The sequence below is a fragment of the Rhododendron vialii genome, chromosome 9a (assembly GCF_030253575.1).
Source record: "Rhododendron vialii isolate Sample 1 chromosome 9a, ASM3025357v1".
NCBI classification, from domain to species: Eukaryota; Viridiplantae; Streptophyta; class Magnoliopsida; order Ericales; family Ericaceae; genus Rhododendron; species Rhododendron vialii.
This window is the reverse complement of record NC_080565.1, coordinates 3,644,262-3,668,026: the sequence shown is the minus strand read 5'-3', so window position 1 is coordinate 3,668,026 and position 23,765 is coordinate 3,644,262. Positions and strand designations below refer to the sequence as shown.

The 23,765-nt window shown below is 36.7% G+C and overlaps 3 protein-coding genes and 1 long non-coding RNA gene across 8 annotated transcripts; 3 read left to right on the top strand and 1 right to left on the bottom strand.

The window, feature by feature from the left end:
* Nucleotides 1–425: 425 nt before the first annotated feature.
* Nucleotides 426–5,248, top strand: LOC131301999 (uncharacterized). Its single transcript, XM_058328551.1, has 3 exons — nucleotides 426–833; nucleotides 998–1,078; nucleotides 4,935–5,248. The coding sequence occupies exons 1-3, from the start codon at nucleotides 720–722 to the stop codon at nucleotides 4,953–4,955; spliced, it is 216 nt and encodes a 71-aa protein (XP_058184534.1). The 5' UTR covers nucleotides 426–719; the 3' UTR covers nucleotides 4,956–5,248.
* LOC131302004 (uncharacterized) lies at nucleotides 1,085–4,919 on the top strand. Its single transcript, XR_009191511.1, has 2 exons — nucleotides 1,085–1,823; nucleotides 1,952–4,919. It is a non-coding gene; the product is annotated as an uncharacterized LOC131302004 (long non-coding RNA).
* A 3,632-nt stretch (nucleotides 5,249–8,880) lies between the features above and the next one.
* LOC131301995 (protein FAR1-RELATED SEQUENCE 5-like) lies at nucleotides 8,881–11,439 on the top strand. Its single transcript, XM_058328545.1, has 2 exons — nucleotides 8,881–11,222; nucleotides 11,303–11,439. Exons 1-2 carry the CDS (start codon nucleotides 8,889–8,891, stop codon nucleotides 11,396–11,398), a joined length of 2,430 nt encoding a protein of 809 aa, XP_058184528.1. The 5' UTR covers nucleotides 8,881–8,888; the 3' UTR covers nucleotides 11,399–11,439.
* Nucleotides 11,440–12,872: 1,433 nt separating this feature from the next.
* Nucleotides 12,873–16,475, bottom strand: LOC131301994 (uncharacterized). 5 transcript variants are annotated; one of them, XM_058328541.1, is made up of 12 exons: nucleotides 16,371–16,474; nucleotides 16,243–16,288; nucleotides 16,043–16,153; nucleotides 15,316–15,921; nucleotides 15,092–15,232; nucleotides 14,357–14,971; nucleotides 14,183–14,263; nucleotides 14,021–14,088; nucleotides 13,853–13,937; nucleotides 13,680–13,775; nucleotides 13,179–13,595; nucleotides 12,878–13,088 (listed from the first exon to the last, which is right to left on the bottom strand). In XM_058328541.1, the coding sequence occupies exons 1-12, from the start codon at nucleotides 16,430–16,432 to the stop codon at nucleotides 12,957–12,959; spliced, it is 2,460 nt and encodes an 819-aa protein (XP_058184524.1). In that variant the 5' UTR covers nucleotides 16,433–16,474; the 3' UTR covers nucleotides 12,878–12,956. The 5 variants fall into 5 exon arrangements, with proteins under 5 accessions (XP_058184526.1, XP_058184524.1, XP_058184525.1 ...); XM_058328539.1 differs by having other exon boundaries at nucleotides 12,881–13,088; nucleotides 16,019–16,153; XM_058328543.1 differs by lacking the exon at nucleotides 13,179–13,595 and having other exon boundaries at nucleotides 12,873–13,088; nucleotides 16,019–16,153; nucleotides 16,371–16,475.
* Between the last annotated feature and the right edge of the window lie 7,290 nt (nucleotides 16,476–23,765).

The following is a 23,765-nucleotide window of genomic DNA, read 5'->3' as shown; positions in this document are numbered from 1 at the left end:
AATCATTGAACGAAATCAATGTTCGCCGGAAAATGACTGACTGGTTGGAACTGGATGGTACTCTTGGTAAAGAATACTGAACAGGAAATTGACCCACAGAGGGTACCCACTACCCACAGAACTGACCCATGCGGTGGCCCCCGATCCGAGACGCTAATTTTATAAAAAACAAAATTTTAATCTGCTTGTTCGAAATCATTTTAGAGAATCGTTTAACTTTTGTACCTTTACAAATAACGAAATTATTACCTACAAAATGAAACATTTTCGATCCTTAAACCAAGTAGATGAGTTTGAATCTAATACTCATATGTATCGTGTTTTTCTCACCTAAATAATAAAATTTATACACATCGATAACGATAATATCCTAGATGCGAATTTATTACGAATAACCATCGTATCAATAGTTTTTTTTTTCAATGATGTCCTTTTCTGCACCTCACCCTCTTCCAAGTCCAAACTTTTAGGAGAGAAACGTATTTATGATTCACGGTTCCACGTAATCTTAATTGTTGGTTTCAACAATTAGTAATACAGATTTAAAAACGCTCTTACAAGAAATAATTTTTTTTAAATTCGAACGGCGCGATTCGACGCCGTAAAGTACATACACTGCTCTGAAAGAAAGTTTTTCTCAGCTTCCAATACAAGTCCCACAGGACAAGAGTTTTTCTTTCGGATTCAATCTCAAACTTTAGAGCAAAACAAGAGCAAAAATGATGAGAGCAAGATTCCTGTGGTTCACAATCGGATTCACGTCAGCCGCCGCGGCGATGACTCACTTCGTCTTCCAAGATCTCTGGGCCGATCGCCAATCTCTCTCTTCCCAAGTATACTTTCCCTCAATTCCCAATTCCCATCTCTCCCTCTCTCTCATCTTCAACGCTTATATAAATGTATATACCTTAGTATATGTACAGATATAGTCAGAGATTGGATATTATGTGTTTTTTGTAAGGATTTTGTGGATGATATCTTCTTGCTTTGTTTACAGTTGCAGGAAAACTTCGACGCTGTAGACGCGAGAGTGTCCAACCTCGAACAGGTCATGCCCTCCAATTCCACCCCACCTCAGGTGATTTTTCTGCAATGTTATGACCTGGGTCGTAATTTTCCAGTATTCAATTTTACATTGGTGTGGTTGCATTGCATTTTTTCTAGGGTTTGTTCAAAATTTTTTCCCAGTATTCAATTCCACCCCTTCATGTTTTGTTTTGTTTTGGCCCTTTTGAGTGAATTCAGGCTGGGCTTGCCAGTGGAATTGTCGATTTCAATTTTGCAAGCACTTATTAATCCACCAGTTTTTGTGAAGTAGTAGTTTACAATTCAATAAATTGTAGAAGGAACTGAGTATTGGATGTGGGTTTGTGTACTTGCAGTGTTTTTGCCTATCGATATGCTATATGGTACCCGAAATGGAGAGTTTGGGAATATGCTTGATGATTAGAGGAGCTGATTCCTAATATCCCATCATTGCCCAATTTCTAAATGAGAAATTTTTTTCGCACTTGGTTACTTAAGGACAGAGATCTTTTTTTTATTTTTTTATTTTGAACCGCAGAAAACTAATTCGGTAATTCCTATATCCCCGTATCGTAAATGGATGACGGTCATAAGAACTAGGAGATAAGTAAACGGTAAAACTGAAAGGGAACATATGCAGTCATGCACTGATAATAAAGGAAGGTATCTGAAACTAAGAAAGCTTGCTATTGAATTCTTTACGGAGTAAATTAAACAAACATTGAACCTAAATGTAAATTATAGTATATGGGATTATTTAAGAAAGCACTGTAAGGGAAAGTACAACACAGTTTGAGGTTGGTCTCGACATAATGATTTCTCTCATCAAGAAGAAAAAGACTTCCACCATTGAACCTAAATGTAAATTATAGTATATGGGATTATTTAAGAAAGCACTGTAAGGGAAAGTACAACACAGTTTAAGGTTGGTCTCGACATAATGATTTCTCTCATCAAGAAGAAAAAGACTTCCACCATTTAGTCTAAAGAAAATCCCCTTAGCAGCTATATAAAAGATGATGTTGACAGTTTCATTAATCAAAGCTACATTAGATGAATTTCGTTGAGCCAAATTCTACAGCTCTCCATGTGGTGTTCATGTCCGAATTCTACAGCTCTCCATGTGGTGTTCATGATTAATTATTCACCATTTTGATCAATGGTGATCCAAGTTTCCTTAGAACTTTTACCATATCCTTTAGACACAAGCCTTTGCCGCCTTTTAGCAAGCCAAGCTCCATAACTCCTTAATAGATTGCTTGAAATCTCAAAGAGAGTTGGGAAGAGACAAGTACACGTGAAATTCTGAAAGACTCGGATATAAGTTAGGTGACAATGTCGTTTTGTGCTAACTAGTGCATCATGCAGCTGATGAAACTATAAAAATATCTTACACGCAATTCAGTTATGCACTCTATCACTCTTTTGTCAATGTTTTCCTACGGGAAAGTCCTTGTTCGTGCTTGAATTTTGCATGTGCATATTCAACTTCCCTTCGATACAAGTGGCAAATCCTAAATAGGGACTACCCAGGAAGTTACCAAGTTCACCAAATAGATTATATATTGACCAAATGCATATGATACTTTCGTAAAGCTGAAATGGAGTTAACATTTCTGCTTGACTGATATCCTTCCTAAACTGACTTCTAAAGTAGTTTTGTTGCATTTATGATGAAGTATACGACTGGAGTGGAACAACTTGTTGCACATGATTAAGTTGTTACTTTGTTGTATATGCAATAGCATAAGCTTGGAAAAGTAGAACAATTGTAAAAGTTTCATGAAAGAAATGTTGTAGCTAGAAGTGATTGTACAATGACTCATCTTTGTCTCCTGTAATGTGTTTGCGTACTGTTGATATTTTGGCAGACTATGGGACATACTTGTTCTCTATCCCTTTTGTTTCTTTTATTTCTTTTTTGCGTTGTGGGGTGGGGGTTGGGGGCGGAGCATTATTATTATTTATTTCCTAGATAACTAACTAAAGCAACAAAGCAAGATTGGCTTGTCTTTAAACCCAATAGGTAGGCTTGGTCTCCTCTTGATTTGAGGAGTCATTCGTTTATTCGACGTGTTCCGTGCAGATTGTTCTGATTGAGGCACCTACCTGTGTATTTGCTTACCATTTAAGAACCTGCAATATGATGCAATTAGTTGTCCCGAGTTTCAATTATTGGATAGGTTAGGAAATTAAGTTATTGTTGGTGAATCTGACATACTCTCACTATATTCCTTGCATTTAATGCAAATAAGCAAACTAGTGGGATTGAAGGGAATCAAAGCCTCTCTAAACCATAGATCGCATTTTATTTGGTAATTACCCTGGAAATGGCTTCGTCAATTCAAGTTCCTTTTGCAAAGTGCCAAGTGCCAGTACAACCCTTTTGTTGCCACATGGCTTACCACTCCGCACAAGTCATCTCCATTATTGGGGCATTGCAATCACCATTCCTAGGATGGACCACTCACCCCTCTCAGTTCATGGATAACTGTGGGTGCCCAGGCGTGCCACTATCTAGTATGACAGGCCTTAGTTGGGAGCAGAACTTCGAGCCTCCACTCGGGAGTCAGGACAATAAGGAGGACAAGTGGTTTGGAAGTTCGCCAAGGTTGCTTGGGCAATCCCACTTAGAGGTTGGCTCCACCTTGAACAGCCTGAGGACACAAATGACCTTGACCAGAGCCCCTGACATCTCTTGGAGCTCGTATTACGCCGAGTTCTGAAACCTGGGGTAGTAGAGCTACCTTGGGAAAGTTGAACGAAGGAGGGAACTGCACTCTCCAATGAAACTTGTTCTCCCTCCAGGTTCAACCTTGTACTCACGAACTTGCAGACCCAGTATCTGTCCTCTATAGTCTTCTCTGTCTCTCCATACACTCTCTCTCTCTCTCTCTCTCTCTCTCTCTCTCTCTCTCTCTCTCTCTCTCTCTCTCTATGAGTGGACAACTGTCAAGTCTCAACTCCCCCAGGCCCCACCTTTGCTGGTCTCGGGCCATTCTATTGCCCGCGATCTTAGCCCAATTGTCTACTCTGATCGTCTCATCATAAGTGAAGAGCCATATTTGACTTGGTTGGGAAGACGGGTGCTCACTTCTTGCGGCCAATAAGAAAACCCCAGCAACCACTGCTTATAGGTAAACCGTAAATGTATTTCCATGTATTGTGGGCTCATCGTACTATAATGGTAATGCAAAGTGAGGTCCAATGAATTTCGAGGGCTGCAATCTTGATGCATCTTTCAAATGTTTTTCTCAGATGTAGGAGCTGTAGTTTTGATTGTACATTTATGCATGTTTCAGTAGAGTAAACTCCACCGTTTATGTTTATGTTAGATGCTCTTCCACTACCTAAGTACCTATCTCCTCGGTGATTCCTTTTGGTAAAACCTCTTACCCTTTTATTTTCTTGTTAGATATCAGTCCCTCCCATGCCCCATGTTGTAGATTGTACAATTGATTTTATCAACGACCTTAAAACAGTATCATAATATATGTACCAGTTAGAATTTGATTTCTTACATGGTCTAGTTGTCTCAGTGATGGCAAAATTTTAGTACAAAAGGGTGCCAACGCTTGCTTTGTTCAGCTGCCTGCCCTTTTAGGGTGCATGTTTAGGAGCAGATTTACGGATAACCGGAAAATTCCTATTTCCACGATGCATGTGCTTTTAAGATAGTTAAAGGTTCAGCTATGAGTGGATTGAGTTGTGTACTTGTGTCTGATATTTTGATGACACAAGTCTTTAACATCACAACTGAGTTTTCATATGTATTCCGGCTCTCAGATCATATTTATGATAGCTTCCACGGAGTTCCACACTTGCCTTTTCCCATTATGTTTTACTATTTGATACCTGATGATCTTGTTCTTATGCTGGCATTGTACTTCAAATTTTTTTTTTTCCAGGATGAAGAAAATTTGAATTGAAGACGTAGTTTTTTGCTTTGCCTTGAGGGTCTAGCCGTTCTTTTGCTTCTATCCTGGATTTCTGCAATCTATTATTCGGAGAATCACAGCCTGGCTGACAATTTAGACCTTTTCTTTTATTTTTGTCCCCGTAGGATGGTGGAGTGTTTCAGTAACTAGGAATGGGATAATGTAGCAGTTTCTTTCTGATGCACTCGCGAAAGTAACTAAAGCAGGGCTTCTATTGTCTTCTCGGTTATTGACTGTCGTGTTTTTTGTTGTTGTTATTATTGTCGATAACATTGTCGTCTTAACCTCTTTGTTGTCTGATTGACTGTCGTGTTTTTTGTTGTTGTTATTATTGTCGATAACATTGTCGTCTTAACCTCTTTGTTGTCTGATTGGACTCCATAACTTGATCTCCTTCGATAGGCGAACAAATGCCCACATGACCATACGCTCTCTCTTTCAGTTTCTTGAAATCTTCCTGGGATTTCATCACAAAATTGTACAAAAGGTTTCATTTGTTTATTCACCAGAGTTGAATGCTGGAATCCTCTGATGCAAAACTAGGTAAATCATATCCTGATTCCGCTTTTCATTTGTATATTCTCTCTGATGCAAAACTAGGTTTCATTTGGGCATTGGGTTGTTGCAAAAAAAAAAAATTTGTTGACCAATTTTGACTAAAACTTCTTGCGGTTTGGCCATGTATGGATCAATTCCCTTAGTTTTGAATATTGGCAGTTAGTTCCATCGGATTTTGACGAAATTGTGACCTATTGAGAAAACAAATACGAGAGGGGAAAAAAAGGAAAATTAGGCCAAAATCAGTCGATGTTTCTCATCCAGATTCTAGCCATGATTAGTAGTTTTGTGGACAACTATATCGAATTGTAATTTGGTTTTATAAATTGTAGTAGGCTAACCAAACTCATAAAAGTGAATTTTGAACCTTAAAAACTACTAAAAGAATAAGGGGTTTGAAAATATTTAGAGATATGAGAAAATGGCAGACAGCATGGTACACTAGGGCACAGAAATATCACATTTTTCTGGTGTTGATTACAAATATCATGGTGTCGATATCAACGAGTCCTTACCATAGAAAAGATGAGATACACCTTAAAGGGTACGTACTAAGGTTTACAATGCTGGAATCCTCAATGCGGTACTCTTTCCGTTGGTTTCAACTCTAACCGGTTAATCAAATTTCCATTGGTCTTGCTAACTTTCGCCAGCTAGGCAGAGGATAATGTATCAATAATTTCAAATAAGTTCGGATATCAATGCATATCTTACGTATATTAAAATACTTTCACAAATATCAATACACATTTCTCAGATATCAATTTACATTTTACCTATTATTCTATATCCTTTGGGTGGAGGTTAAAATAATCCAATTTCCATACCACCAACTGGTTAATTGGTTCAATAGAGAATTGTTTGGAGTTTCTCGCTTAACAGTTGAGTTCAATTGTTCAACGTTTGCGGGCTTAAGTATGCGCAGACCGAAATCCTATGTATAAGTGCAAGACAAACTCTGCGTGTACGAAACTCAGCCATGAGATATTCCAAAACTTCTGTGGTGCTCCCAAGTGGTTTGGGAGCACCATACTCCCAATGAATTATAGCCTTTGGATTGAAAATAGATAAATCACAGCCGTTGGATGAAAATCAAAAACTAAAAGTTGAGTGGTTTTGGTAAAAACGAGGTGGTTTTGACCAAAAAAACGGAAGATTACTTACCACAAAAACAGGAAATACTTACTATTGATAAGAGAACACTTACCATTGTGTAAGGCAAAACTTACCATATAAACAGGCATACTTACTACAACCTGTTGGTCAGGTAACAAGTAACCAACGAAGTTAAAAAAAAAAAAAGGAGTAACTTTTTTTTTTTGGCGGGAAAATTTGGAGATTTTAGAGATTTATATATTAGAAGAATTATCTAAACACAGGTGTTCATTTATAAATCTAGTGAGTAACTTTTTTTTTGGCGGGAAAATTTGGAGATTTTAGAGATTTATATATTAGAAGAATTATCTAAACACAGGTGTTCATTTATAAATCTAGTTTAAAATTTTAATTGGTTATAAAAATACAATTAGAAGAATTATATAAAAAAAATTTGAAAAATATTTTTCATAATTTCCGAAGGACATTATATCAATTAAAAAAATACAATTAGAAGAATTATATAAAAAAAATTTGAAAAATATTTTTCATAATTTCCGAAGGACATTATAAATGTATTTAATTAATTAATTTTCAAATAGTCATTTATTGTAGATATATTTAAGTAACTTAGTTTTAAATATTATGAAAAAAATAATATATTTATTTAATAATTTGATAGCTTACAAATTTAATGAATATATATTATAAAATAATGCTACAAGTTGATTGTTACAACGAAATTGAACAATAAATATATTTTGTTTAATAGCTATGGAATAATTTTGTAGGATTCTTAATTAAATTTATGGTAGTATTTAATGAAATTAGGCTATTCAATTTCATTAATATAGTTTATAGTGATCAATATGATATATTTTGCAAATCTAACAACTAATAATGTTGATACTAATATACTTGGCAACAATCAATCAACGAATATTGATTCATTTGTAATTGATTGATCTAGTTATATGTCCAGCCAATTGATCAAACGATTTGAATCGATTAAGATTATAATTGGCAGATATGGTAGTTAACAATGATGTTGATTGATAGTGATTAGTGAAAATTAATATAATTGGCTAAAGTAAGCTGACTAATTTGTTTAATTACTCAACGACAGACTTATCTATTTCAATCCTTCAAGTTACACTATTAGCAAATTTCAAAAATGGTTATTTGATAGTTAACATTGACCACTTAGTAAATGAATGAGTAACAGTCTTTGAGGTTAACATTGATCACTTAACTAATGTAGGAGTAACCACTAGTGAACCAGTAAATTGAAATATCTCATTTAATTGATATTTTTTTAAAAGTAATGTTATTAATATAAATGCTTTTATTTAATTTATCATAAAAGTAATAAAATAGATCCAAATAAAATTTAATGTGGTAGGTAATATGACATTAATGATGATGTACATAAATGTATACCTACACGTCATTAATGCCACGCTTACTATAGAATAAAAACTTACTTACCAAAGTAAAAGGCTAAAGATACCACAAAAACTGGATTTTTACGTGAACTAATATTCATTGATAATACTTACTACATGGTTGACAATACTTACCATGAAATAAGGGCAAAATGACTATATGCTTAAACCATTTTTACCACACAAACTGATCACGTTTTACCAATTGCCGTGTTTACCTACCACCAATTATGACATTAATGGTACTAGGTTTCTCCATACCTACCTTAAACCCTGTAAACTTATTCACTCTAACTCCTCTATCTCCCTGCAAACTTATCCACTTTAACTCACCTAGCTCCCATTCATCTCTCTTCTTGTCCAAAAAAAATGAAGATTTAAGAAGAACCTCCATAAGAAGTTTTGAAGCTCACCAAGTAAGTTTTTTTGAAGAACAAACTGAATGTAGTTGTGATGATTATCTCATACCAACTTACCAAAAGATCATAAGTTGAAGAATCTCGAATAAGTGTTTCACAATAATCTAAAACTTCCCAGGTTTTTACGTTTTTTATGGTTATACTTACCATCGCCTATGCCTTTTATACCTCTTTTTATGGTATTTTTATTACGGATGAAACAATATTTAAGAAGTATTAGGAAAATAAGTTCTCTGTATTCGTGGTAAGCATGTCCAAAATTTAGTAAAAAATTCCTTTTTTGTGGTAAGTATGATTATGGAAATGGTAGGTAATCTTCATAAGTTAAAAAGTATTTATGGTTAACATATCTGTGTTAGTTTTTACCATTAATTGTGGACCTATTTTTCTGAATCAGATTCTAAGAGATGGATGACAATGTTCAGGGGACTGGAAAGAATGTAGTGATTGACATTTGTGACGACTCTAGCAATGATGGCGAAAATGACGAAAAACGGTTGGATGAATTAACGGAAGAAGAAGTTTATCAAATGACATTTGACATGCATGAGGATGGAGAAACATTCTATAATGCATATGCCAAAGTGAACGGCTTTAGTATTCGGAACTATAATATGCATAAGGACAATGTTGGTATCGTGAAGTCAAGAAAGTGGGTATGCTCGAAAGAAGGATATAGAGACACTAAACACTTGGAGAGAGAAGATCGAATAAGAGGGCCGCAGGCACTTACTAGAGTTGGATGTCCTGCTGTATTTAGTGTCACATTGGAGAGAAGTTCTGGCAAGTACTTGGTTAATAACTTTGTGAGCTTCCACAACCATCCCTTGATAGGGCCTCGTGGTATCCCTTTTCTTCGCTCTCACCGGAAGGTTAGTAGTTCTGATAAAGCCTCGGCCAATACTATGCATAAAGTTGGTATTAAAACAAGTCACATAATGGATTTTGCGGCACAACAATCCGGTGGATATGAGTCTGTCGGATACACGCAAAAAGATCTTTACAATCATTTTACAGCTCAGCGCAATATAGAGGTTGCAGATGGTGATGCAGAAGGTGCCTTAGCCTACTTGTGTGCGAAAGCCGAAAATGACCCCTTATTCTATTATAAATATGACGTGGATGAGCAAAATCGGCTAAATAATCTGTTTTGGAGAGATGTAACATGTAGGATAGATTATATGTGTTTTGGAGATGTGCTAATATTTGATGCGACTTATCGGTCGAATGCGTATCGGAAGCCATTGGTGATACTAGCTGGAGTTAATAGTCACTTTCAAACAACAATTTTTGGTTGTGCATTGTTGACTACTGAGACTGTTGAGGCTTATACATGGGTGTTGGAAAGATTTCTTGATTCCATGGACCACAAGAAGCCTGTGTCCGTGATGACCGATGGGGATAAGGCTATGCGGAGAGCAATAAAAACTGTGTTACCTAATGTTAATCATCGTTTATGCAAATGGCATCTTAAAAAAAATGCTGTCAGTAATGTCCATGTTCCCGGATTCTTAGCTGACTTTGAGAAATGCATGTCATTGTCAACTGAAGAAGAGTTTGAAGTTGCATGGAAGAATCTTTTGGATGACTATAGCCTTCACCAAAGCCAGTGGGCGGTAGATGTTTATAAAAAGAAGACCTTATGGGCAGAGGCATACCTGCGAGGTATTTTTTTTGCGGGTGCAAAAAGCACACAACGTGTTGAGGGAATGAATGCATACATGAATCGATTCTTAAAACTACGTCTCAAGCTTTTTGAATTCGTACAAGCGTTTGATAGGGCTCTTGCAAAACTTCGTCATAACGAGGCTAAGGGACAAGTTGAAAGTGTGAATAGTACTCCGGTTCTTTCTACATGCATGAAACGAATTGAAAAACATGCGGCTGATACATATACTCGGGGCATATTTAACAAGTTTCTCAAAGAAATTAAGAAAGAGCAATCATTGTTTAAGGTGGATAAAGTTGAGTTTGAAGATTTTCGGATTTACTACTTATCTCGATACCAACAGCCGGACGCCACGTGGAGTGTCAACTATCAGCCGAATGATGGCATCATGAAATGCTCTTGCTTGAAATTTGAGTCAATTGGGTTTCCATGTCAGCATATGATCTCAGTAATGAAAATGGAGCATATGAGAGAAATTCCCTCTTGTTTGATCTTACAAAGGTGGACAAAAACGGCGAAATCCTTCCCTCTACATGGCAGCACACCAATGCCAGAATGGGTCACGCAAACGACAAGGTTTGGGGCATTGTCAAGCGCATGTGTCGAAATGTGTTATTATGCTTCTCACATAACGAAGGGATATAATGAGATCAAAGAAGAAATCACCAAGTTAACATCCAGAATGAGGGAGCTCTATGTGTTACATGTTGAGGAGGAGAAAAGAAATATGAGACAAAACGACAATGTTGAGGGGACATCTATGCATTTTGGTGTTGGCGACCCAGTCATTATCAAAGGTAAAGGGACCCATAATTTGGCCAAGGACTTCATCCCGAAAATAAGAAAATGTGGCAATTGTAGAGAACCTGGTCACATAAGAACCAAATGCCCCAAATTAGTGCATGGAGATAATGTGGGAAACATGAATGAGGATGAAGACACATATGAATCAGATGTGAGCGTTATTCACCAACAATCATTTACCGGGCGAGACTCATCGATATATCACCCATCGTTTATTCACACTGATTACACAACCAATGGTTGTGAATCCAGTGTCAACCCTAATTTGGTAAGCCTCTTATTATCTAGTTAGTTGATAGACTATTATTTATTTGTCCATTTACTAATTTTCAAACTTGAATTTTGTAGACTGCTAACTGGTCAAGAAATTCCGAGAGTGTTCAAGCTCAGTTCTATGGCAGCAACGTTGGAGGATGGGAAGATGATTTCGGACAAGATTTGTGAAGGATAAATGTAACCTTTATTTGTAGTAAGGCATTGAGTAGGGACAAGAAGTTTATTGTAATATTTTAATTTAGTAAAATTAAGGCAATGATCTGGACAAGAACTTATCTGTAGTTATGTAAGGCAGTGAGTATAATTATTTAAATAGTTACAATGCCCAGATTTTAGCAAGCATACCTTGCCTATATGGTAAGTATTGCTTTGACAATGAGTAAAATGGCCAGATTTCTGTAAGTTATTGAGTTGGTAAGAATCTCCAGATTTTAGTAAGCAAACCCTATTTAAAATGTAAGTAATGCTATGAAAATAAGAAGCACGTCCAGATTTTTGTAAGTAGGGTTATTGAAATTGAAATGGTAAGAATTTTCAGGTTTTAGTAAGCACACCCTGTATAAATGATAAGTAATGCTGTGAAAATGAGAAGCACGCCAAGATTTTTGTAAGTACGGTTATTGAAATTGAAATGGTAAAAATTTCTAAATTTTAGTAAGCACACCCTATATAAATGGTAAGTAATGCTGTGAAAATGAGAAGCACGCCAAGATTTTTGTAAGTACACGGTTATTGAAATTGAAATGTTAAGAATTTTCAGATTTTAGAAAGCACACCCTATTTATAATGTAAGTAATGCTATGAAAATAAGAAACATGTCCAGATTTTTGTAAGTTGGGTTTTTGAAATTGAAATGGTAAGAATTTTCAGATTTTAGTAAGCACACCCTGTATAAATGGTAAGTAATGCTGTAAAAATGAGAAGCACTCCCAGATTTTTGTAAGTACGGTTATTGAAATTGAAATGGTAAGATTTTCCAGATTTTAGTAAGCACATCCTGTATAAATGGTAAGTAATGCTGTGAAAATGAGAAGCACTCCCAGATTTTTGTAAGTACGGTTATTGAAATTGAAATGGTAAGATTTTCCAGATTTTAGTAAGCACACCCTGTATAAATGGTAAGTAATGCACTGAAAATGAGAACTACACCGACTTTTTTAAGTACGATTTTTGAGAACATAAGAATCTGTTCATGACACACCAAACAATCTGGTACAAAAGTGACATGGGTACCAGACATAATCGAATACATAGCTTAAACCAAAGCTTATACAAAGCAGCCAGCAGCAGTTCAATAGCAAACAGCAGTCATAACGGAACAGAAGGCAGCCTTAGGAGCATAGCAGCCAACAACACAACACCTGGACAGCAGCAGTAGTTCAATAGCAAAATAGTTATCCAACATATTACCCAAAGTATCAGCAGAAGAAATAGCAGCAGAAACAGAAAACTGTTCAGAACAGTCCCATAACAGAACAGATCACCATTACAGCTGGCCATTTGATCAGACAACAGCAGCAGTAAAATAAAAGAAGCCAAAGAAGGCAGTACTTGCCATATCAAGTTTACAACAAAAGCCACAAAGGCGCATCACATTCATCAAGTTTACAACATGATTGAATTTTGCCATATCATCGTGTTCACAAAAAGGCAGCATTTGCCATATCATTGTTAGTCTCCATAACTGAATTTTAGCTACATTATCGTAAAAAAACTACAATTGGTATCATATTATCCTTCTAGTGTTGCGGTATTTTTCTTGAGCCTTTCGGATGACTTCATTCCTGATTACGTTCTCGCCACAAAGGATCAAGTCCAAAATCAAGTTGTTCCTACCCTCTTCAGAATTGAATCTCAACTACATTTAACAAAATAACCAAAGATTAGAAATAATGAGTGATCCAAATGAATTGTAACTATATGATAAATAAAAAGACTAATTTTATACCTTAACGGCTTCTTCCTCATTAAATTGCTCCAAATCAAAGTACTTGGCAGTGTGCACACCACAATCATCGCTACCTGGTTCTTGAACTGGAAGCCATTTCAGTCTTTTAATTGGTAGCTTATGGGCTTTCATGACACATCCGTTATTCCCCAAGTGTTGAATTACATCATCCAAATATTCAAGCACACGCAGGACCTTCTCGTTTTGTACTTTGGGTTTGCTCAGAGAAGGTAATGAATCAAGTACATACACATTTGCATGTTTGAAGTTTACAACACACATAAACCAATGAATGTTGTTTTCATTGATTGGGATGTACACCCGTTCCATCGATTCGAGTATTCCTGTGTATCGACTAGATCCACCATAATACTTTACCCAAGTGCGGGAATTAATACCACCATTGAGAGCATAACTCTACAAACAAACATAAAGGAGCACTTACACATTGCTATAGCCACATACTATCGTTCAAACTTCTAATGCATTACGAATACATACCGCTAAATAAGTGGGCAAGTACCATGATGGCCATAATGCATCCGGGTCTCTCTTACTTTGTATTAAAGTTTTCCGCAAAGCAACTGCATTTATGATCTAAAAAATATAGCCCTTAGTTAGTTATCGCATTCATGTAGTCTATTATAATAGGCCCAAAAAACTATAATACTCACCTCACCCACAACCCATCCATTCTTCCGTAATGACATAAAATCTGAGCGAGTTGCATAGCTTATTCCAAAGTTACAAAGTTGGTCTCTACATTATGCCAAAGTTGCAAAGTTAAGTCGATCTACGAATAGAACATCATAATTTATGTATAGCTTGTAATGAATTTTTACCTTACAGATAACGTTGTGTCAAAGACAAATCTTAGGATCAACTCTTGTACCATCCCTATAGGAGGTTTCTACAAATAAACAAACACGTATGTTAATGAAGACACATATAAATTCGAAAGTTCTATAAGAATTAAGCTTATATACTTAAATAGTTTGTGTTACCTCATTGGCATTTTTCTTCTCGGGTTGAGATTCCTTCAACCCAGTCCTTGCCATTTCTTGTTGGCATTCCATAGCAGGCTTCTACAAATAAAAAAACACGTATGCTAATGAAGATACATAAATTATAAAGTTCTATAAGAATTAAGCTTATGGTACTTAAATACTTTGTGTTACCTTGTTGGCATTTTTCTTCACGGGTTGAGATCCCTTCAACGTAGTCCTAGGTATTTCTTGTTGGCATTTCTTTTGCCTCTTGTTCATGCCAATAGTTGGAGGAGCCGTTGAAGACATGATATCACCAATATTAGTGGCCATCTTTCTTAATCTCTTTGATGAAGGCTTAATTTTAGGTTCCTTCATGTCTTGTTCCTTGTTTGTCTTCAAAGGAGAAGTCAAATGACTCAATGATGGCTTTTTAGTATTTTCTTCTTGGTTTGCCTTCAAAGGAGATGTCAAATGACCCGAAGATTGTTCTTTCTTGTCTTTTTCCTTATTTGTCAAAGGAGATATCGAACTATCAAATGAAAGCTCTTTCTTGCCTTTTTTCTCATTGACAACGGGTGAAGGAGTGCCTTTCATGTCCATGCTTACTTTAGCCGCCAATGAATTCTCATTAGTTTTCTTCCCCCCTACATCCATTGTTTCCATTATACTCGCCAGTTTCTTTAAAATACTGTTTAGTTCTTCTATCCCTTGAAATCTCTCCATCGGTATATTTTGGCCAATCTCCTTTCCTTGATCTACGGCACTCCCTCTCTTGCCAACTCCATCCTCGACAATGATTTTGAGCTATTATGGAAAAACAAACGCTATGATTTTGAGCTATTACATATGTTTAGCATTTACTACGTAAATAGACGCTTCAAAATATGAAACAAAACTAATTGATCAAAAAATTAATAAGATTACCTTTCCAGAACTGCTTTGATCAAGCCAGCGTATCCTGTCCCTAATCTCTTTATCTCCCCATTGTACGAGACGAGGTGAAGGCCGACATGCACAAGGAGAAATGAAATCTATGGCCGGCGTGCAATGTTCAAAATAGAACAACTGTAGAGGGAAAAAACGATACATAATCAATTCCACAATGAAGCAACTACATTGATGTAAAAAATAAAGTTAAAGAGATGTACCATTAGAAATAGTATACAGCCACGGATCACTTTTCGTCCATCCTGGTATTTTTGTATGCCTTTGGCTAAAAAGTCAAGCACAAATTGGCTCCAATTTAATTCACTAATAGAAGACACGTCCTTTACTGCATGTAGAAAACGTCGATTGACTCCCAATTCCGACGTTGGACAGAGAACAGCCCCCATAATGAACAATACAAATGCAACCTTGAAATTATCATCGTTGTCTTTCGTGTTCCTTACATAGTTTTCCAAATGACGCAACGAAATTGAACTTTGAGCACCCACACAATGTGTCTCACACAAGGGAAGTATTTCAGAAAGGTTTCCTTTAAGGATCACCCTTTTACCTTCACATGGCAATCCCAGTATGTGGTGCACATCTAATGGTGTAATTATGGGACTCTTACCATGCACATATAAACAAAGTGATACGGGATCAAATTTACTAACCAACTGCTCACAAAGTTTTCTATCCAGCCTAGTACATTTCAAACGCAAAAGACCTCCAAATCCCATTGCCTTTACACTCTCCACTTGTTGCGATTCAAGATTGCGTATAATATCACATGCCGTCTTAAGTTGAGTTCTTGTAGTAAAGGTTTCCTAAACACAACATCAACAACTCTAATCAAATTCACAGTCAAGTAAAACTGGAAAGAATATGCATAAACATAAGTGCTAAAAAACAGAACATTTGCACCTTTGAATCTTCTTGAGGATCAACCTTAACCTTTTGCTCTTTGTACACTTCGGAACTTAGCTTAGCCTTTTCAATGTACTTTTGTTTAGCTTTGTCTCCTAAAGCTTTCCACTTTGCACGAATTTCACTCATTGACTAAAATTATTGAAAGAGTGCAAATCCTAATTAGATACATTAACAATCCACATGTGAGTAAACACAACTATAGAAAAAATTGTAATTACCATTCGTTTTGATGAGCTCTTCTTAGTCATCTTCGACTGTTCTTGGCTACAAAAAAAAATATTGTACATCAATTGAATATCGTAACTTGTGGCCATTAAAAGATACTCAAAATATCAAAAAGACATACAAGAAATATATCCATCCATTAGAAGGATGCTTTGGAACAGCATTACGGCCTTCTTTAACCATTTTCAACTCTTAAAACAAATGGACCTGTTAAAAAAAAATTTGATAGTTAGTTCGTGAGAAACAAGATTGAGTACATATGTACAATGCTTTCAATATTACCCCATGGTCCCCATCACAGTGGAGGGGCAATTAACGAAACTATAATGGCAAATTTACAGTCTTCTTTAACTTAGGGAAGCATTTTTTTTTGGCATGATAGATGATGTTTTATTTAGTGTATAGACACATGAATAATGAAACCTTTTTATGAAAAGTTTAGCCCAACGTGTCTTGTCCTTCACTTTTCGTGAAATTTACGAATCGAATTGTTGGTGTCATGTCACGTGTCCATCTTGGTGCTCATGTTGAATTGTAGTGAAAGCTTCATATATGTGTCTTTAGCTTTTGGTATTTCTACTACTAGGGCTAAGACTACAAAATTGGAGACTTGGACTTTTTTTTATTACTGTGAACATTTTAGAGCTAATTGAAAACAAAAGACAAATATGATGGCCTACAACAGGAAATCCGGATATTTTTTTTTTCCTAATAAGGAAATCCAGAAATTACTAGGTGCTAATAACTCCTAAGCTAAGCAAGCATGTGACAAATCTCAGGCTATGTGAAGCTTCTCTTCAATATATGTGTTTAGACCATTAACAATAAAGGTAACCAAAAGGGAACTTCCAATGGTCTTCAAAACGTCTAAGCCAAGAGATTTTGTAACTTACAAATGAGTGACGAACGAGAAAAATGATCTATTGATTAACAGAACAAATATATGCAAGTTGGATGGGAAGTATAATAAGCATCTCATCTGTTTTCCCCCTACCATTCAGATTTCACTTTTAGTTGGTGCCTGAGACATCATATTGCATTAACAAGGATGTGCTCGGCACTATCATCTTTTCAGTCACCCAACGATATTTGCATGATCAAAACACTCCTTTGCTATTAATTTACTTTCAAACAAGCAGAATCTTTTTGGAGTTAAATACTTTCAGCTGGTACCAGTTGGCTTTGCCAAAGAGATAGACCATTTGAACATTACTATTAAACCAACAGAAGGCTTGGCATCTGTTGTCATTAATGGTTACCACTTACTATATAGAGCAACAGCAAATCTAAGCCCCGTTTGTTGGCAGCCTTGTAGCTTTTCAAATCTCAAACACTCAATCAACTGGAATCCAACAAAAATCCTCCAGAACATTTTCAAAATTTTAATGACATGCTACAGGTTAACTTTGATCTACATTATCAAGATCCCGAACCTTCTGCACAACACCCAACATATGGGGCCATCGATTCTCAAACTTGTGCATTGACTAATTAACTATGATAAGATGCACAATCAAGATGACCCACAATCATATATTCTTATGATGATGATAGTGATTGGTGCACATTAGAATTTGGACATTGCAGAAAGAAAAACACTCCTGTCGGCCAAATTAAAATACCAAAACATGTGATCAAACTTGGGGGACCCGCATGTCTGCCATTATCCCCACATTGTTCTCTTTACATTATTCAATCACTATCTACAGAGCAAACCAATCACTATCTACATAGCAAACCAAAAAACACTCCTGAGGTACAATAATTAAAGAAAGCAAAATCCACAACCCCAGGTCAAACAAACTAAACAATTGGAATTTTCAATTACAGATTATAATGAAACGTGTCGAAACTTGAGCCAATCATGTACAGATCTAGTTTTTCAACTAAAATAATACAAATCAATTCATAGGAGACCCACAAACCCACGATAAAACAAAACAAGCCAACAAACCCACGTCAAAGCTTAGCAACAAAAAAAAAAAAATTTGTCAAAAGAAGGAGGAGGCAAAGGTGTGGGGTGTGGTTTTCTGTTCCATACTCCCAAATTCTTAGCTGTCTTTTGGTTTTCTGTTCCAGAGAACCCACAAAACCCTATGTGCAGGGGTGTTTGTGTATTGTAGTGGTGGCTGTGTGTTTAAGAGAGTGAGAGAGAGAAATACCTCGCACAATGGAGAGGCTTTTCGATGTGACCGACTGTTGAGGACGAGGGAGGGTTCGTCGTTGTTTGTTCAGGGGCTATGGAGGTATAGAGGTGGAAGAGCGGTGAGGGTTTTCGTTGACTGTGCAGAGGGGAGAGAGATAGAGGCGTCCGGCTATGGAGGCGTCGGAGAGGTAGACGATGATTGACGAGAGGAGAGAGCAGCGACAGTAAATTTTAGGGCTCAAAATTTTTACCTGTGATGCAATTTTTTTTTTCTTTTACACGGATGTGATGCAACCGGAACAGGAGGTAGTGAGAGAAAGAGAGGAGAGAGATGAATTGCATTCAGGAGATTTGATGAATGGCCAGGATTAAAAGAATCACATCCTACGGTTCAGATTTCATGGGAGTATCATGCTCCCAAAACCAGCTGTTTTTTTTGGGAGCACCATAGCCGGACTCGAGATATTCGGATGCATTGCCATGAAAGTTTCTTCAACGAGAATAAATTCTACACGGAGGGTCCGTGAAGAAACAGGTTTTAATTTGGGTAGGGGGAAACTTGCTTCAACACGGATCCTCCGTGTGGAATTTATTCTTTTCAACAACTGCAATACATGAAAATTAAAAGTGCATGGTTTTCAAACATGTAAAATATGAGAGAAGAAATGTTTCATTGAATTCGATATATGAAACCTTACAATGAGCCCTGTATTTATATGGGAGAGGGAGCCTTATTATAGAATGAAATCATACTAATTAACTATGGAAGAAAATCATGCTAATTACAATTAAATCACAATTTCAAGATCAAGATTTTATTTATTATATCTATTTATATCTAACATTCCCCCCTAAAATTCAAGTAGATCTACCAACTTGAGTTTGAAAAAGTAGAAATTAAGAGTACAGAAGCCAAAAAGAAACCAGGAACATCCTGCAAGCCAAGCCAAGAGAACCAGGAGAGCCAAAAGGACAGCTATAAGTGAGAACTAGGAGTAACCACACCAAGCCAAGCCAAACTCAAGTAGGTCTATCAACTTGAGTTTGAAAGAAAAGAAATGAAGAATCCATGAATCAGAAAGCCACGAGCGCGCGCTCATGATGAAGAGGTGCGCTTGTGGTGACGTAAACTATGAGTGCCCAGCAGACAACAACAAGGCTTAGACTGCCTGCCAGGAGCGAAAATTCCACAGGGCCCCCTAAATCTTATAGCTCTGATATCATGTTAGATTTTTTGGTGAGTTCCAACCTAAAACTAATTGGCAAGAGATGGAGTAGCCTCTAGATTTTATTAACCAAGCTTGGATGGCTTAGATGAGCAATGTAAGACAAGTCTAACACTCCTCCTCACGTGCAGCCCAGATGCACGTGAAGGTGACAGACCAGGAGTTGAGCGATTGACTCGGGCGACAGAGATGACAGAGACTTTTCCACGAGAGTTAAGGCCCCCCAAGACGTAATTCTGATACCATGCATGTTAAATTTCTTGGAGGGTTCCAACCTAAAACAATTGGCCATAAGTGGAGTAGTCTCTAGATTTTATTAACCAAGCTTGGGTGGCTTCGATAAGTGATGTGGGACAAATCTAACACTCTCCCTCACGTGCAGCCCGGATGCACATGGAGGTGATAGACCAAGAGCTGAGTGATTGACTTGGGCGACAGAGATGACAGAGACTTTTCCACGAGAGGTGAAGCCACCCAAGACCTAGCTCTGATACCATGTAAAATATAAGAGAAGAAATGTTTTATTGAATTCGATATATGAAACCTTACAATGAGCCCTATATTTATATAGGAGTGGGAGCCTAATTATAGAATGAAATCATACTAATTAACTATGGAAGAAAATCATGTTAAGTACAATTAAATCACAATGTCAAGATCACGATTTTATTTATTATATCAATTTATTCTAAAAAAACAAATTATTTCGGACATCATAGTGAAATCTTATTAGCTTAATATCAGAATCAACAACATCTATGGGGCTTGCCGCGCTCCAGAAGTTTTTGTCAAGATATTGATCGAAGGATGTGAAATTGATGTTCTATTCAAACAGTAACGCATTAGGAAAAGGACTCTCTCATCTTAGGATATAATCAGAGATTAAACATATGGATTTATGTGTTTTTAGGATTTTGTCGTATACGGCCTCCTCTTGCTTTGTTTACGGTTGTAGGAGAAATTCGACGCCATAGATGCCAGAGTCTCTAACCTCCAACCACGTCCCTTTACGTGTAAATATTTTATATTAAGTAGGCGGTAAGGTTCGAACACAAGATCTATTGCCTGCTCTGATACTGTATTAGATTGTTAACCATCAACTCATCTTAAAGCTTAAGCCGTTAGAGAGAGAGGCAACTTTATTACTTATGCCTTCGACAATTTGCAGGGGTCTTGGATTGGGAACCTTCCTCCACAAAACACCACATGATTTCACTTCATCCACTTATCATCTTGTCAACAGCTTCAAGGTCATGACCAAATTGTTGAATCATTCCTCGCCTTCCAGATAATATATTGAAGGCATATATACGTTGCACATGGCAAATTTGTCATGTCACTGTACAGGCGTACAGCGGATGCATGATTTGTTGGAAAATCGGTCTTTAATATGATGAAAGTGATGGCGTCGTCTCTTCAAACTTGGAACGGTAGAAGCATTCGAGTCACTTTAGGAGGACGCTCTCCTAAAGACAGTATTTGCCCCCACCAAAAGATGTGCACCGGGTTACAGCAAATCCGCCTTCAAGATAAATCAAATCCGAACTCTAGGTTCTTTCTGTTTGCGTTTGCACAAACGAAGACAGACAGAATATCCGCTAAGCAAATTCAAAAGAACCAAGAACTGATACTCTATTTTGAAATATAACAGAATATCAATTTGCCATTTCTAGGAAGAGAATGTATGGAGAGAAAGAGAACAATTCAGCATGAAATTTTTTCGATCCATCGAATGACTTCACAAATAGCCTATTTATAGACTTATAAGCACCCTTGTATGAAAGGTTGTGTTTCTAGTAAACAACCATAAGAAATGGTCATGTCTATTGAAGACAATTAATGGAAAGAACATGCCTATTAGTAGGCACCTTTTAAACAAATAATTAGGAAGGGTCATGCCTCTTGGAGGTACCCCATGATTCACATCCCTTTCTAACAATCACATCTTTCCCAAACAAACACACCCCAATTTAATGGGTATTACAACCATTTACATAAAGCCACAACTCATGTGAATAGGTGTAGCAATCTTTCACAAAAATTCCACTCAGTATCTTTCCAAAAATTCCAAACTAAAATTCAATTTTATTTTGAAAAACTCCAACATGATTTGTGTTTAGCAAGAATTTGGATCATGTGTATTTTCATATCAACGATAAACGATATATGATATATGTACCGTTTTACTTTACATGCGAGGTCCGAAGAAGAGACAATGGGTATGCCATTTGGTGTACACCAAATGTACACCAGATTGTGTGGGATTCATTCTGGGGTGTCACATTAATAATCGAAACCGTTTAATTTGTTTAAAATATTGTTTCAAGGTCCTATGAAAAAGCAGCTCATTTTAACATCGAGAAGGGCTAGCCTGATCATTTTTTATCCCTGAATGTGCATGAACAAAATTGAACGAATCAATCAAGTCACCGATATCCGAAAGAACTGATTTATTAGAAGGACTCAAAGGAAACCCCAAGTATCGTCAATCGAGAGTTGTGTCATGTAGGGCTGTTACGAACCCGACCGGACCGAAAAGACCGAAAAAACCGACCGATCGGTTCGGTCTTCGGTCGGTCCAAGGGAGTTTTTTTTCGGTTCGGGGTGGACCGAACCGAACCGAACCTAGGTCGGTTCGGTCTCGGTTTTCTGGAAATCTATACCGACCGAACCGAGCGCGAATATTATATATTTATATAATATATAAATATATTATATATATTTATATAAATTGTTTTAATCTTCTGGCTCTTATTGTTTTGAATGGTTAACTTTTGGCTCTTACTTTTTTTTTTTTGGAATTTCATTGCTTGATTTATTTACGTTTTTGCAAAATTTTCCAATCGATTACTCTCTCTGTTCTAAATTACTTTAACTCCTCCAAGTTATATACACTAGTGTAGAAAATATTTCCATTCGATTGAAAAAAGAAGAAGATGGTGGAAGAGTACTTGTAAAAGTTGTAATTGTTTGAGCATACTTGTTGTATGTTTTTTTTTTTTTTCAATTGGTGTTTGAAAAAAAAAAAGAAGGTACAAATTACGATGGCCCAAATGTGAAAAAATGACCCAAACATGGGTGATTGACTTAAGGTTGAAAATTGCCCAAATATGGGTGAGAGAAACATGTGAAAATGGCCCAAATATGGGTGAAAAAATGGTCCAAACATAGCCCGTAGTCTATTGTTAATTTTTAAGAACGGCCCAAATGGCCCAACTAAGGCCCATTTCGGGCAGACCAAACGCCCCGAAATCCCCGACCGAACCGAACTCACCCCGAACCGAACCGAACCGAAATTAATACCGGTCGGGATCGGTTTCCGAAATATATACCCCGAACCCGGTCGGGGTGCGGCAAATCCACCCCGAACCGAACCGAATAACACCCCTGGTGTCATGAAAGCGACCATCGTGAACATTGAGCCTTCGTTCAAATGAAAGGCGACCTTTCCCCACATGATCATGAGGATGGTTTAGGAAGCATTGAAAGCTTAATTTTAGGAAATGAGAATTGGCCTGCCATATTTGAAAATTGTGTAGTCATCATGTCAATAGAGATGTCTTTTTTTTTCTAAATTCCATCGTTGGAAACTAAGAAGGTCAATATCTTTAAATAAGAAAAAGAAGTACAATTTGAATCTTCATGAGAATCAAAGCTTTAATAGACACGGGGCGATTAAAAGAATTTAAGATATATTTGGTTCGATTGAATCAACGTTGAAATAAAATGATCATTCCATAGAATACTTATTTCCATGTTTGGTTCACCATTAAATAATTGAGTGATCATTCCAAATGGAATCACTATTCACCTTAGTAAAAAAAATTGTCATTCCACTAAAAAAACCCTATGGAATTGCCATTCTATTTCTTTGCTACACCAAAATTATTAATGTCACTTCAAGATTCACTATTGTCACACCAAAAATTACTATTGTCACTTCAAAAATTACTATTGCCACACCAAAAAATATTATTGTCACACCATTTTATTGCGGATGAGATTGGCTATTTCTAAGCACATTCAAACTTGGGAATGGAAAGGATATTCCAATCTCTATTACTTCAATTCCATTCCAACTTCAATTCCATTACATTGTCAATTCCATTTTATCAAACCAAACATACCCTTAGTGAATGGGAAG